Raw genomic sequence first — 16,733 nt, 5'->3', positions numbered from 1 at the left:
TGTCAAAGCTACTATATCCCTCTTCCCCCTTTAATAAGTATAAAGCAAATGTAAATAAAATTTAGTATTGTATAGCACAGCTTCTTCTTTGTGAATTATCTATTATTTAAACATTTCTTTATCTACGATGAAAAATGCATAAAACAAAATTTCTATACCATTGCAAAGTACTGAAAATATTTTTTTTCATCTTATGAGACTCTGCTGCTGCTAAGGGTAACTTACCTGCAAACAGGCAAAGACAGGGAGTAGAGCAACATAATTTGTATGTAAGCATACTGTACTGAACATCCCTAGGCAATGCTTTATTCTTTCTCAAAGTATTATATCACAGCAACTTCTATTAAAAGCCATACCTACTGATTCCTTCTTCTGACACTGTGTAATTTACCACAGATAGATGTTCATAAACAGTTTGACTGAAAAATCCATAAAACCATTTCAGCTTTATTTTAAGTTTCATTTAATGTCCCACAAAAATGATTTCATCAATGTGTTGCCATTAGATGGTTCTCTCCCCAGTAACTTAATTCCACAAAATCAGTCAAGAACTTACAAAGCATATGACAGGACCTACCTAAGGTGTTTCAAATCACCATAAGGATTCACTTGAAGAGTGTTTGATTTTTGGGCTTTTTTGTTTGTTTTTTGTTTTGTTTTGTTTGTTCTTCTGTTTTGTTTTTTCCCTTGAGTGAACAAGGTGTAGAGACACAAATATAAAAGAGCCTTGTATGTGGTTCACTTCATGAAAGAACAAAAATCACAAGTCCAATGGTAATGGAACACTTTAGGTTCAATTTCAGGGTTTGGGGATTGTTTGTTTGTTTTTCTTCTTTCATTTGAGACTCAAAAGACACTGCATGAGAACAGGGCTGCCAAATAAGAGTTTGCATTTTCTCTGGCACTTGAGTTTTTTTTATAAGCCTACTGCCACACCCAGGAGATAAGATTGGCTGTGGTTTGGACCACTGAAAGTGAGTGGCTGGAGCAACATCCAGGTTCTGGACCTCTTCTTACCTCCCTCTTCTTATTCTGCAGCCACCAGAGGAGCCTCCAGTGCCACAGGTCTGCTGCACCCTATCAGCAGCTCCAGGTCTGGCACAAGAAGACACTTTTCTTCTCTTCTGCAGAACACATTTCTGGCACAGCAATCTCTCTTCACAGTTTCCAACATGGAAACAATAGAAAAGAGCCACTGGGCTGGACTTTTGGCAATCATCTTGCTCTACGACACGAAGGCAAGACAAAGCAAAACCAAGGTGGCTTTTTATCCCAGCTTTGCACTGAAACAAAGCAGAAGCATCACGTTTTGTATGTGCCTGTTGCTTTGTCAGTCTCCTGCTGCAGACAAGCTTTTGAAGCACTCTTCATCCAAAAGTAGAGTTGGTTGTTTAATCTCATGAGTTTTGTGAGAAAAGATTACTAACACACCACCACAGGAAAGGCTCTGGTCTGAGCTCAACGCTGGCTGAATGCCAGCAGCTCCACAGGGGAGGAAGGAGATACAAATGCCCCATGAAGGGAGCAAATCACAGCTGGAATGTTCATCCCCTTAACCAGCAACAAATCCAGCCAGAGGAAAGTGGGAATCAACAGTTCAGCTTTGCAAGCTGCCTCTTGCTTTCCTCATGTGCTGCAAAAGTACCCGAGCTCTGTGACACTGTCCTGGCACCTTCCCTGGTGCAAAGACATGGGCCATCCCTGCTGCCTCTGCCCAGAATTTGGCTCCAGCTATCATGGCAAGATACTGATCACATCCTGTTCTGTCTGCACAAAACTTGCTCTAGGCTTCTACTGCTACAGCTGGGAATGACAGAAGAAGAGCCCAAATGCAATGCAATGAGAAGTATTTTTAGACTAAAGATTGATGCTCCTGCTGTCAAGGGTAGGTGGCAATCAGCTGAACAGCACTTGGGGGTGAACAGAACACCAAGAGAGAAATCAGGCTTCTGCTGAGGTGCAGATGCACCTGGCTCCTTATTCCTCACTTTCCTTTTTGTTTTCTTTCTAGATGACACGTTTCTGCCCCACTCTGTGTGTTCTTCCAGTAACAGCTCGAGACACACAGCACACCTTTAGCATTGCAGATCAGTGCTGTATAATGAAATTGGGGTCTCAGAGCCCTGCCACAGACTTTGTGATTAAGTTGACTTAAGTGTATCTTCTCTTTAGCCTTCTGCCTTATTATAGCACTGCACAAATGAAGGGAGAAGGGGAAGGCTTTGCTATTTTTTCTTGCTAAATCAAGAGGCAATGCACAGCATAGTGGTGATCTCCATAAACTGCCTCTACTCCTGCTATTATTGATTGGGACATATTCAGCAATTTGTTCATGAAAACACCTGTCTGATAAGTCAGACCTGTAGATCTCATCAGGGTAATATGTGACAGTCTCAGAAAGGTGTCTGTGCAAATAGATGTCCTGGAAGTAAATCCAATACAATATAGGTAGAAATGATTTGTGCCCATTCCTTTTAAGACCTAGCTTTAAAAGCCTTATTCATCCTTAATTTATGTTTTTAAATGGATGAACATAGTAATTGCTGTTGCTCCCCTTGGATCCCATCAAATCAGAAATCAGTAAGAGCTCCATTTCAGGGAGCAACAATAATAGCCTGGCTGGGTTATGTTGGTGCACTGAGCAAAAGCCATAAAGCTTCATTCATGTTTCTTTCTAGGATACCACAAAACCAGCTCATTGCAAAGGTCTGTCTGCCTGCCTACCTTGGATGTCAAAGTGTCAGGGAGTTTTTGCTTTAAGGGCAATCTTTGTAATGAAATCATGTGGAGCATCAACAAGGGTGTTTATAATAAAAGTGAAATAATTTATTTAAAATTTTTTAGATATTTATCTTGGCACTACAACAACATGGGGAGCCAAAGCAACCCTTAGGCACTGGGCTGCAGTTGAATTAGGCCAGATGGAAGCTCCCTGTGTCTCTGGCACCTCCATCTTGGCAAGTGAAGGAAGAGTTATCTGATCACAGTGATCATAGTCCCAAGAAATAAGTGGAGCCTGGTTTTAAGCTAGAAAACTTGCAAACAAGATGATGTGAGCATGTGGGTCATTAGTGATGGATGTGTCTGTAGACACAAGTTGATTTTCAGCAGCCTAGCTTGGTTGTTGAATGTCTGAGGAATTTAAAGAGAGTAGCAGAAAAGAACAGATGGGCTTCCATCCAAACTGAGAATAGACATATAAAGAAAGGTCACTACGTCTATGCTGACCTCTAGATATTTCCTTCTTGACTACTTTTGGGGTACTTTAACACTTTCTCTGCTCCTCAGTAATAACAATGTCAGTTGAATTCCTTTCAAGCTCTGCTTGTCATTCTTGTGTAAATTTGCAAAGAAAATTAGGAGAGTACCTGAAGCAGGAATACACAGTGCAAATTTATCAATGAGAATATTATGTAAGCTTCACACAGATCAGGTTGTGAAAGTTGTGGAAGACACCTAGAAAATAAAAAAAATAAATCTGCCACACTTCAAAACTTGATTTCCAGTGTTTGGTAAGCATACAGTATGTTTCTTTCATAATCCTTGTGACATTTAGTCAATATTAAATTGATGGTGGATGATTCTTCTTTTTCCTTAAACAGGATTAACATAATGAAATCTGAACACACACTTCAGCCTGAACTAGAAGCCCTATACACTTCACATAAATGCTATCCTTTTTTCCTGGAATATACTTGGAGCAAAAGCAAACACAATGAAAACTATCTCCTTCCCAACAGACATTGTTCCCCCTAACAAAAGACAAGTTTACAATCTGGGTGAGTCGATTTTGACAAAGAAGGGCAATGTGATTTGAATTTGTCAATAAAAGGAAAGGATAGGAGCATCTATGTCTATTGCCCTCAAGGCAGCAAAGGAATCAGAAATATTCATTAAAGAATTGCATGTTTGCTCAAGATCTGGTAATTTCAATTTCTTCTTTCATACAGTGGGGAAAAACCCTTATCTGGAAGAAAGCATTGAAAAATCTCACCACAGCCTATGGGGAAAACCCCCCAATTCAACCAAATATTTTTTTGTATATAGCTTTTGTAATTATTTCTCAATGCTGATAGAAATGTTATCACTTTTCACAATTGGTTTTCACTCACCCACTGCTCATTAATTTTGCTTAATGTGTTTTTTTTTTCCAACACAAGAGTTCTGCAATACACAGAAATAAATTCGATGAAACGGTTGCCATGAATAAATGCTACCAAGAGTGGAGCCTGTTCCCAGTCTTGCTAATGCCACTGGTAGAACCTGATACCTTCATTTGTCAGAATATTTCCCTTCTTTTTTAATTTTATTCTCTGTTCCTTTTCTATAGGACCAACAACTACATGAGAGCTTGTCAGTAACTCTGGGATTGCATTCGTACAACTGCTCAATTACCTCTGGGCAGTGTGAAGTGAATATTTGTAGCTGCTTCCTAAAGAAGTTCAGACATCTCCAGCAAAAGGTCAAATGACTCTCCAAGCACTGAGCAGCACAGCTGTGCCAGGCTTTTTCCTCTTGCCAAGAGCACAGATGGGGAGCTCTGGAGCAACTGCTACCTCCAGGTGCCTTTGAAAGCAGCCTGAGCAAACAGGAGCTTGTTTGCAACTGGATGAACTGGGAAAGGCCTCTGATCCCAGGCTGATAGTACAGCTCTTGCTTCCAGAAGCACAGTGAGATACTTCAGCAAGGTACCACAGCCTCACTGGGGTAGCACTAAGTCATCTTGGAATTAAAGGCAACTCCTTCTCTGCTGCCTTTGCATAGGAAAAGGATCATAGTAGGAAAATGTTTCAATTTGCTAAGAAATTAGTCTCTTAGCACCATTTCTCCCCTGAAAAAGCTACTTACACACCTGTAGAGCATTTATCAGGAAAATGTAGAAAATCCACAAAACAAAAATTCAAGCTTGACATTAAACCTCAGGCATCAAGTTGCAGCAGAGGACAGAAAGGCTGTTTCCTCTCTGGATCCAGCCTGATTTCAACAGTTGGCTACAAAAGTTGTTTCCTCTGCCACAACAAATCAGAAAAATGCCAGTTTGAAATCATAATGGCTGCTGTAAAGAGCAACCTTCTATGTCCTGACTCATAAATAACAGCTTCTGAAGAAGGGTGCATGCAGCAACAATGGGTGATAATTTCTGGAAGTTGTTAAATTTCTAGCCTAAAACACCCTCTGAAATGACTGGCACCATTCAAAACTTTGTGGATTATTTTAATAAAATATAATTACTCTTGCACTCATCAAAGTTACTCTGCTGTAAATACTGCAGCAAACATAATCTAGAAAGGACATGCCAAGAAGCTACTCAACTGGTAATATTGAGGAAACCTGAGCCAGGCTGGCATTGCAGCCACAGCCCTGCAGGGCTCCTCACAGACCAAGATGCTACCAGCTCCCTGAGAATGTTTGTAGGTATGAAGCCTTAGAGGCAGCTGGGCCATCTTACACAGACCCGTTAGTTTACCACATTAATTTTAAATTGTGTTCTTCTCTTGTCCAAAGTGAAGAACACTAGGAATCCTTTTTTGACCCTTCCATGCTTAATGAAACCCAGCACTTTGTATTCTGCAAGTACAGAGCAGGTTACTCCCTCTGCCCTCAAGAGAAAACCCCAATCCAAACCCTCCCATTTGAAAGAACTTTTTATGTGACAATCAGTGATCTCTCAGCTATAAAATTGGGTTATGTTGATTTTACCATTAGTATTTCTCTTAAATGTCTTAAATCCTTGATGTTCAGCTCATAAATAAAATGCTGGAAATGTGCCTTCAAACTTATTAATAGATTTGCAATAAATTGCAACAGCTGGCTCCTCTTTTCAGGTGTACTTCCAGGTACTTGGAGAGAAACTAGAGCAAAAAACACTCCCAAACTGACGTTCCCAAAAGTCTGACCTGTGGTCAGCATTTGCATCATCGCCCAGAGGGAATTTGCTGCAGTGGAGAAAAGCTACAAGATAGAAATAGAGCTACTGGCTGATTAATTGAAGGGAAAGCATGCAAGGTGTGAGTGAGAGCAAAGGTCCCTTTTAGCTGTCATGGTGCTGGGGAAATCTGCAATGTGTGGTGGTTGGTCACACACCTCCTGCATAGAAGCTTCTACAGTCTGTACACTGGGAGAGGAAAGACATCCTACACCACTCTAAATATAGAAATTTTAGTTAGGGTTTGCCACAGGGAAAGATTTTAGCCCCACTTTTATCATGAGGCTATATTAAAAGAAAAGCTTATGCTGTGCTAGTATAAATGTCTAAGTGTGCTCCTCATTTTTCAGGGACACAGAGTAGGAGCGATCTGGGAGTAATCCGTGTTTTCTGCCATTACAAAAAAGAGACCTTGTGGTTTTATAATTAATCCTATCCTTATTTAAAAGCAAAATGGTAATCTTAAGAGTGGTTGAAAATCATGGTTGATTTACAATGGGACAGCATCCAACCCATGCAATCCTACCTCCTACACAAGCTTTACTCCAGCACGGAAAACCAGAGACTGCAAAAAGCCTTTAAACTGCAGGTATTCAACTTCTGTGTTTTTATCCCAGATCTCTGCAATGCATGTGAATTCCCATCAATATTTAGTCTTTTAAAAAAATTGGTTAAATCCATCATAAATATTGAACACCAGAGTATACTGGCAAGTTTCCCTGAAAACAAACTTTGAAAAATAATGTTCAAAAAAAGACACAAGGGCCCCTGTGAGAACTGACACTGGTGTGCCATCAGATGTTGTCTTATAAGGCTAAATCAAACATCTGACCAGATTTAAATTTCTTTAAAATCTCATGCTAATTTAAATTGCTTTAAATTTAATTAAAATGCTTTTCTATAAAGATAATAATGTAACTCTGTTAATTAGTATCAAGCAGCATCTAGAGGGCATATTTAAAAACTAATCTGGAGAACAAATAGTGCTAATTACCAGAATAATGCTTTATGATTGTCTTTTGTTTATAAATGCTATAATGTTCGCTATGCTATTAAATTAAATTGGTAATTAATATATATCAAAGTTAGTTTTTAATGCTCTTTAATCTAAAGGGTATTTCTTACACACCATTTTTCAGACAATCCAAACACAATTCATCTCTGAAGGGAAGGAGGAGGGGGAAAGGAAAATTGCTGTATGACATCCCCCAAACAAATTCAATTAGAACCAGCTCATTCATCTCCCCTAACACAGAGCAGATGTGTTTATGAGCCCATGGGAGCCATGCAGGGAGGCATCAGTGTGCATCTACATGATGCTTGCCAAAATACACTGCTGACTGTGGCAATGGCCAGCACAGGGAAGGTTTGCACTTCACCCCAGGAGTGGCACCACCTTGCCAGTTTGTGGGCAGGGAAGTGGCAGATGTTGCCTTTAAAATGCAAGCTCTGCAAAACCTGAGTCATGGTGCTGAGGAACAAGAATGGCTCCAAAGTTTGCAGTAATATCTTTAAAATGACCATGAGGCTCTCAAATACTATAGGACTGAAGCTTGTAAAAGAAAGCAGTGCTAACAGTGAAGATGTGCTGCCATCTGACTCCACCACAAGAGTGGAGGAGGTCACTGGGCAATTCCAGGCACTGCCAGATGAGCTTGGAAGAAAATGGGCAGACCAAATCTGGCATGAAGCTGAGTTTCTACACGACTTTTTGTAGGCAAACTTGAGCTGCTTCTGAGTCATCTGACACATCTGAGCTCCTAGCAAAGCAGAGGGGCCTTGTTTTGCTTGGGTCTGGAAAAGGTTGCATAGATGCTACCAGAAGTGACCATGGCCAAAAGCCTCAGAAGGCTGCCCTTGTCCTCAATCAGAAGTTGGCATTATCCTCCAATCTCTCCTGTGACAATAGATCTGATTGGATTTACTAAAACAAATACAATCACCAAAGTACTCTAAATTACATCATGCATGAAAAGCAGAGGAGACCAACTCTGTCTTTCTGTGTCCCTTTATAATTAAAAGTCAGAAATCACACCCCAAAATACAATTAAAACAAGAAGCACTTTCATTTGGTAATCTGGACTACCTACGCTGTGCAATTTTGAAGCACCATCGAATGCAGCACCTATTCTACTTCTATTTTTCTTAGCCACAATTCTGTATATTACCCCTTTTTAATGACTTGATAATGCTGAAAAATCCCTTAGTTACCCAGAGTATTAATTTCAAATAAGAAAAGCATCCCTTTTCTCATGGCAGGGCTTCAGCATTACTTTATAGAACAAACTTTCAGAATCAACTTTGAAGAGCATACAAAGAAAAAAAAGTAATTATCATTAACAAGATTAAAAGCTAGCCACAAGCCCAATAACTGCTTCTCTAACCTCTGCAAGATCACTTTCATGCCAGATTGCAGGCATACACATCCTTCAATAACAAGTATGTGTTCAGAATAACAAGAACAAAAGGTGAGATTATTTACGTAGTGCAGGTAGATGTCAGGAGAAACATAGTGACAGCACCTGAGATCCCAAACCCTAGAAAAATGTTCAAAGGAATTTGTGTACAAGTTGGACTGGCTTCAAGTGCAGACAAAAACACTGGAAGAAATACGAACATATGGTCCAACACTTCTCAGCATGGCAAACAGCCATGGCAACCACTTCTGGAGATAAAATTAGATCAGGGAAGCAAAACTGGAGAAAAGCAAAGCCAAGCATGAACTCTGAAAGCATTTCATCTCAAGGTCATTGAAATACTTGCTATGTAACATCACCAGCATTACCATTTTACTTTTTTTTCCTGATAGATCTCTATAAGCCAACTAAACCCCAAGAAACACAAAATTGCAGATAAAAACAAACGTACACGAGAGTGGTTAGCAGTATTTTTGATGTTGGAGACATCTGGAGACTAAAACAAGGCAGTAACTCAAAATAACTATCAAAAATAATTGCTGATTTCTCCAAAGTAAAAAGTAAAAAAAAGAAAAAAAAAGACAGTATTTTTGTAAGCATGCAATCTGAAAAGAAGTAGTTTTTAAAGAACCAATGTGTGTGTATATATGTATATTTATATATATTTATATTATTAATTTTAAGATCTTAAAGAGAACACTTTAAAACTGTTGCTGCCTGACTTCATCTACCCTGCACAAAGACTACAATTAATTCTCTCTGAAGGGTGCAGTGTGAATGGAGATTCATGGTAGAATATGGACTGAGATAAATGCTCCCCAGCTCTGTAATACTGCAAGAATTTTGAATGGTCCTTTTCAAAGTTTTAAGCTAAAAAAGATACTGTAATTTTGTGAAGTTCAACGTTTACCCTATAAAACTCCCCAAACTTTGTATAGCCAGTGACTGAACCAGCTGGGTATGTACCAGCAGTGACTTGCAAAGAGCTGCACTTGGCTTTTCTACAAACAGAAACCATCTAGAATAGCAAGAAATCAGGCAATGAAAGATAGCAATGGTTACATACGAAGACTCAGTCATGAGAGTTAGACTAAGGCTCTAATTTTAAGCTTCTTTAGGTTATATGTAATATATGAATAATACACTATTATAGCTATTATAATACGTAGTAAACAGTGAGAAATAAAAATACAGCATTCTAAGTGCTTCATTGATCTCTGTGCTTAGGAGCTTGCTAGAGAGGAAGGAACAATTCAGAGCAAACAGATGCATCCAAATCAATCCATTAGAGAAGAGGTACCAGTGAATCCCCAGAGACCAGAGGCTCAGTTAGGTGACTGACTGCTGGCAATACTGAATAAGCCCATCTGGTCCTGCAAGACCCACTGTGTGCACACCCACAGCATAGCTGGAGATGGCTTAGAGATGCACAACATGCCTGTGCCTAAGGAAAAATAACTAATCTGACAGCCACCAGACTATTCAGAGAATTAATGTCAGCTTCTAACTCAGGCTGACTTTTTCACTCCAGGTTTCCTCCCTGGTGTTGTCTTTAGAATGGAGGAGCTGGTGCCATCAAAAGCATGAAGCCTGAGGTTTCTCTGCAATGTGACTGCAGCCATGGAAGAATCCTTAGAGCAATCCCTTACTGTCCTTCACCCCAGACCCAACTTTATCTTAAAGTTCAGTTTCCATAGCAAATTTTGTATCTACTTCACTAGGACAGACAAACCACTTCCAGGGTAATTTTTTTATGGAGGGGAAATAACATATTGTGGAAGTTAAGAAACCCCTCAGATAGAAACTCCTGGCTCTTATCTGCTTGGAGAAGATTCAAAGCAATAAAGGCAGAAAACGACTTTATCTCCAAGAGAAGCTTCCCACAAGCATGAAGGAAAGTCAGGCAAAACTATTGCAAATTTGAAGAGGTGTGCATTAAAACAGTAATGTAGTAAACAATATTTTACCTAAAACTCTCAGTCTCTCTGCTCCAACCACCACTTCATTGTCATCTGCTGAAAACAGCAATTTTCCAGAGAGGGTTTTCACCTCAAATTTTTGGCTGTGTGCTTCCACTGCTTGGGGACCTATAGGGAAGGAGAGATTCAGCACAAACTGTTAGTGAAAAGTAAAAAAAAAATCACATAGCAGCTTCATACATTTAATAAACTCATCTGCTGAGGTTATCCTGATAGCTCTGCTGACACAACCAGCATCTGCCACATGAAGCAGGCAGGTCTGTGCTTTTTCAGCAGGTGACCTATATTAGAAAAGGGCACTGTTTTCTACCCAAATAACAAACTCTTAATTATTTCTACTTATGTTTTTGTTAATGCCTTTGTATGTCATAAAATCACCATTCAGCTTGACATGCTAGGAAATTTTTACCAGACCTACATGTGAAGATATCCAAACATGCTTTGAGAGCATTTGTGCAGATGTATGAGGCATCAAGAGTATCTGAATAGATTTTGCTTGGACCAGTGCTGTGTTCAATTGGATCAGGTCCAATTTACAAAAGAATCCACACCCAAAAGCCCCAAAACCCTTTAGAACATTTCAACCATGCACAGCTAAGACAATTACAGGGTCTCCCACATTTTTTTAGATAAGTAAAACTTTCCTTCAGAGCTATTCTTTAAATTCTGCTGCTTGTCCTCCAGGCTGCTGTGCACCCCAGTGCTGGAACACCTCTGGCTATGCATCTTTGGGTGGGTTTTTTTGTGTGTGTGTGGAGCCTGATAAACATCAGCTGCCTGAATAGCAATTCTGTGTAGGTCTGTGGCTCAAAGGCTACAAAGAGAGGACCCCTCAGTTACCAATCTAGACTGAACCTTGGACAAATCCCCATCTGACAGCCCTGCACAACTCAGTCCAAGCAACAGACTCCCTGGAATATGTAACTGAACAAGGCAGGTGATTGGTCTTGTCATTAATTCTGACCATCTTCATGACTAGTCTCATTTCTCACAAAAGGATTAAGATCTGAAAGCCAGCATATTCTTCTAGGCAGTTTCTAACTCCATCTATACCTATGTTTGCCTTCACGGGTCATCTGTACTGGCAGCAGGGCACACAAAGAATCACGTGCATGGTTCACACTACAGAAAAGTGAGGCTATGCTGAAATCCCTGGAAACATTCAAATCTTCCAGCCAAATCAGAGAAAATGCAGAACCTTCAGGCTCTATATTTGATTTATACCTTGGTAATTAATTGCCCCCCCAACTCATCACTGCAGCATGCACTATGCAGGAACACATCTTCACTCCTCTTTGAAACCCAAGCTGGTCCTGCCAAACACAGAAACAAGCTCAGTAACCTTAACATCACAGTGATAGATGTCTTCCCAACCTCTTGTGAAATGGAGGTGTTTAAATGAACCAAATACCCTCTTGAAAATATGTGGAGAACCAACAAACTAAACACATTTATTCTGAATGGGAGAATCTGAGAACATGGTGTTGGGTTTATTTCCTTCCCCTGGGCAATTTTCATATGTGCTGCTTAAGCCATTGACTACAGAAGCTGAATATTTAATTATTTATTACTGTGACTAGAGGCCAAAGATATTATATGAGCAAAACAAACAACCCAATGTAAACCCAATAATCTTATGTATTACTGGCTCTGCCACACAGCAATGCTTCTTGGTCCCCAGATAACTCTCAATAAACAAACATATATCCTATATCATATATGTATATTCTACATTAGCATATATAATGCATTAGGTTCTTTCAACCCAAATCACACATGTATTTATTCAGAGGATGCTGCACACTGTGAATATATGAAACACCCATTTCCCCATCACACATGCTCATGCCTGGGAACATGAGAGCATTCCTCATCAGCAGAAGGGGAAAAAGAGCTCCTGCAAAGCATCCCAACCCAGCCACAGTTAATCTGCAGAATTCCCAAGATCTCAGACAACTTAGAAGTGTCTTAGGAAAAGCCTGTGACTCTTAGAACAGGAATGTCAGCCTGTAAATGTTCGTCTTGACCCTGAAGTTAGGCTACAACCAACCTTTCTCTGGACTGGCTTTCAAATTAAAACAATGCTCTGCTTCATTATCAGAAAGCACCAGGCTGCTGCTTCTCCAGCATGGCTTTCATGTCTCTAGCATTTTTGTCTACAAAGTGGAGTGAAGTTTTCATTTGTACTTTGTAAGACACCTGGGCTCCCCTCCTGCATGCCGTCCAAAGACATCACAGCTTCCCACAGACTCACTTTGATCCCTCCTTAATCCTTCCATGCAGCCTTTCCCCTTCCTTACCTGTTACAAGGCGAGTAAGGACTTTAGTCTTCTCATTGAGGATGTTCACTGTGACATTTCTTGCAGACTGGAAGTACAGTGGGTTGCCCTGGAATGAGACCAGGAGAGCAAACACATGAGACAAGGATGGATGCCTGAAACCAACACTGCTAAGACACCTGGAGCTCTCCCTAATGCTGCTGTTCAGGGCCCCAAGGTTGGTGTGTGGCTGAGATGCAGGTTGCCCTGCATGGATTTTTATCATCCACGTTAAAACCAGAGTCCACAACTCTATTTGGGCCAGACAGTGTCCCAGAGACTGGCCTTGGTTTAGGGATACTTGGTCTAATTGCCAGTATAACCCAATCAACCTGGCAATTTGAAATGTGCAGGTGATTGTGGACCTGACCTAAGCTTCCCAAGGGTCATGATGTTCTGGGACGTGGCTGACTGCACCAGAGCATTACAGAGCCAAAACTGCAATATTATACAGAGTTTCAGATGACTCCAATGAGTGACTGTGTCTGCCTACAACATGGCCACATGAGTGAGCCATACCCCAAAGCTGTGAACTAGAAAACCTTATTAATATGTAGAAAGTGTATTTGGTCTCCAAGCACTTATAAACTCATCAGGCACGCACCACCACCACATTCCAGCCTGGGATGCCATCTTGGGATGTCACCCATCCCATCCAGTCTGGAGACACACAAGATATGAAGTTCACACCACTCCCCACTTGACTACACAGATTTCTACCCATTTTGCATTTTTATGCTTTCAATATACATCTGGGAGAAGAGCTAGAACAGCTGCTAACACACAGGAGCCACACAGCTACCTGGCAGCATTCATTTCAGGTATTTCTCCCCCAGAATGAAGCCAAAGAAAACCCACAGAGAAAGCCATCTGGCTCCTTCTGTGTGCAAATACATCCAAGACAACCAGAAACGTGTGTTTTCTACGAGCAGCCCCAGTCCACACAGGTGGTTTTGCAGGGGCTATTAGCCACCTACAGCATTAGCAAAGGGTGATCCCAACTTAAATTAGCCAAAAATCTTGTGTTAGAGGTGGAAATTCACTTTTCATAATGTCTAAAACCAAGCTGATTAAATTACTCAACTGACTAAGCCATAGGATCAGTAGAGAGGATGAAACAGCAGGAAAAGAAAATCAGCAAGGAATTGAAAATCTTATTTCCACATGCTTCTTCCACCAAGGTTTTTTTCCAGTCTTTCAAAATCTTTCCTTTAGGAATGAATAATCAGGATGGGGAAGAGGATTGTGTAGGTCAGGAATGTTTTCCTTCCCGCCTGAATTTATGAGGAACATAACTAATATTTGCATAGATGCAAATAAAACATACCAGGAGCATGGGAATGGACTCATGGGAGTCACATGATGGACTGGAGCTTCAGGAAACCCCTCTAATGATGGGAAAATGATCCCCAGCAATATTTGCAGAAAACAGACCACAAAAGCTAGACCAAAATCCCATATCTGACTGAATATTCACAACATTACATTTGCTGCATTAACTATTTGTGCTGCATCACACATGTGATCAGCTCTTCACCAAACATGGAGTAAATGGGTTTTATTTGATTAATTATAACTAGAATGTAATGGTTACATTCAGACTGTTTACAGTTAAACAATAAAAAGAAAGAATTCCCCTTAATAATTCCAGACCTTGGACAAAATTGAGGAGCTCTTGGTTTCTCTGTCTCTTCATACATAAAATGAGGACAAATCATCCTTATATATTTGTGATGTGTTTGACAGCTCTAGTAATACACTATATGGAACTGAAATATGATTTACATGCTAGAAATAAGGAGCACTGGTAATGATTTTACTCTTGTTAATTATTTTTATTTGTGATCTTCTAAAACCTAGAAATTAATGTTGGTTAATATTTTGTTGTTAACAGCTCAGAAAAAAATTGCTTCACTTGAATATCCACTTCCTCTGGTATTAATTCTCCAAACCCTGATTGTGGACTTAATTGAACACTCTGAGCAATGACAGTTTACTGCTACATTTTGATCCACACTTACAGATGAAGGTATTTTTAAAGGCAGATGGATACCATATATGCAACATACTCATAGGTGAGTACTCAATAACCACTATAAATATGCCATATGAAACCCAGAAACTTCACATTTTTTACTTGCACTATTTGACTTTGCTTATGGAGATAAGCAAGTAGCTAGAATACTTCAGAAAAGCTAGGGAATCTTCTAGTCCAAAATCAGGTGGTAAATATTATTCAGTCCCCATGACCTGAAACTGTTCCTGATGCATAACCAGAGACTGCACTACAGAAATACTATAAGATAAGCCAAGTGGTTAATATAAGAAGAGTCACAGGAAACATTGCTCTAAAGCAGTCTTACAAGACAAGCTAAGAGCTGGTATCCACCTATGAAAGACTTAAAATACATAATCAAAGCTTTAAATGCTTGCCCCAGCAGAGTAATCTCATTCACTGATTCAGAGCTCAGGTTCAGGCAGCCTTCAAAGAACTGAATTTCCTTAATGGAAGAGTTATGTTTTTATTGGTCTGCAGGACAGGAACATTTCAAGCACTTAATGTAATGGCCTCTCTCATTTCCATAATTTTTCCATTAAGAAATGGGAAAAAGATGAAAAATTTATTCTTTTGCTGAAAATACTGCAGATCTGTCCATCACCTTCTGTTTAAAAAGGGAGCAACAGTGATATGTTTTGCACACTGAAGATTAAAAAAATGTTCCCTCTGTTGCCAGCTTGGTGATGATGCCAACTTCTTTGATTTACACAGAAAAAAATTATTAAAGCATTAAAAAATTCTTAAAACAGGTAGAAATCACAACTGAAAAGACAAAACCTTTCACTTCTCCTACATTTTTATGTTATCATGACATGAAATTAAGTATTCTGGTGCACATGAGCAAGAGGAAATCTAGATCAATGTGTCATCAACACCACAATAAAAATAATTATGTATGGAAGTAATATTCTCACATACTGTCATAACACTTGTTAGGCCTAGGGTTAGAATATAAGCACGCAATAAATAAGCACATCTGATTAATTATGACACTTTTAACTATGAGAAAACAAACTTCTGAAATATAATATGTAATAACCCTGTTGAATCTTTCCAGATAGATAATAATAAAGAAATAAATACGTTTTACTCCTCAGATTAATGCAAAGAAAATGGAAATGGATGGAAAACTGGGTTCAATACTCTTCTGGGTTCAGAAAGGCAGGCAAAATGTTTTCCTTGTTGTCGACTTGTTTCTCTCCAAACGGCTCAACCCAGTTCTTCAGAAAAATGGATTTGAGGTAAAATCCACCTGATACTGCCGATCACACAACAATCCAATATATTTCACTGCCTTCATGCTGCCACTGACTTGCTCTTTTCTCCCAGACTTGGCTGTGACAACTTTAACCCCTTTACAACAATCCTCTCTTAACTTTGCTGCTGTGCCCTGGCAGCAGAGTCACAGTTCTGATCCATCTCAGCCTTCCCTTCGCACTGCACTGCACTACAGCCCTTCAACTTTGTAAATTACATCAGTTGTCACTGTTTCTGACACTATTTTTGGTTATTGTTTCTTTCCAATGAGTCTTATGATCATCAATGGGAGCACGATTATTTTTTTCCTCTCTTGCATGTTTTCCTGACTCTTTCTGGTTTATTTCAAGAAGCACAGACTGCCTCAGACACAGCACTGCCTGCAACCTCATCTTGGCACTTGCCAGGTACATACCAAGACCTACCAAGAAGGATGACTTTCTAACTGTTACTCTGTCATTTTTGGTCAGTTGACAGGGGTTATACTAAAATTAGGATTCCTGACAGAGTTTTACATGTTCCTGAATGACTTGTTCATCCTTCAAATGGAACTACCAGTAACACAATACTAAATGCAGTTTCCTAGCCATGGGGATCTTCAGAACGTGCTGTGAGCACAGAATCCAACAAAGCAGACCTGACCTTGAACTTAAATTTCTTTTTTCCACTTCTGCCTTGAGAACAGATACTCCAATGGGGGATGTCTGATGCCAGAAAAGATCAGAGCTGCCCTCATAAAACAGAGTTGGGAGGAAACAATTGGGTCAAAAAAAAGAA

At 39.8% G+C, this 16,733-nt stretch overlaps 1 protein-coding gene across 9 annotated transcripts in view; it reads right to left on the bottom strand.

The window, feature by feature from the left end:
* The window catches only part of SGCD (sarcoglycan delta), a 306,709-nt gene that overhangs the window by 43,693 nt on the left and 246,283 nt on the right, over window positions 1-16,733 (bottom strand). For all 9 annotated transcript variants that reach the window (XR_011728933.1, XM_071759133.1, XM_071759132.1 and 6 more), the window contains 2 exons: window positions 12,623-12,710; window positions 10,311-10,430 (listed from right to left, as the gene is read on the bottom strand). Coding sequence is in view for 8 of the 9 variants with exons in the window: in XM_071759133.1 (XP_071615234.1) it covers window positions 10,311-10,430; window positions 12,623-12,710 (208 nt within the window). In the remaining variant the exon portion in view is untranslated. The remainder of the gene's footprint in view (window positions 1-10,310; window positions 10,431-12,622; window positions 12,711-16,733) is intronic.

This window comes from Heliangelus exortis, chromosome 15 (genome assembly GCF_036169615.1).
Source record: "Heliangelus exortis chromosome 15, bHelExo1.hap1, whole genome shotgun sequence".
Lineage (NCBI taxonomy): Eukaryota > Metazoa > Chordata > Aves > Apodiformes > Trochilidae > Heliangelus > Heliangelus exortis.
Note: the sequence above shows the minus strand (reverse complement) of the source record. Positions and strands in the feature narration are given on the sequence as shown.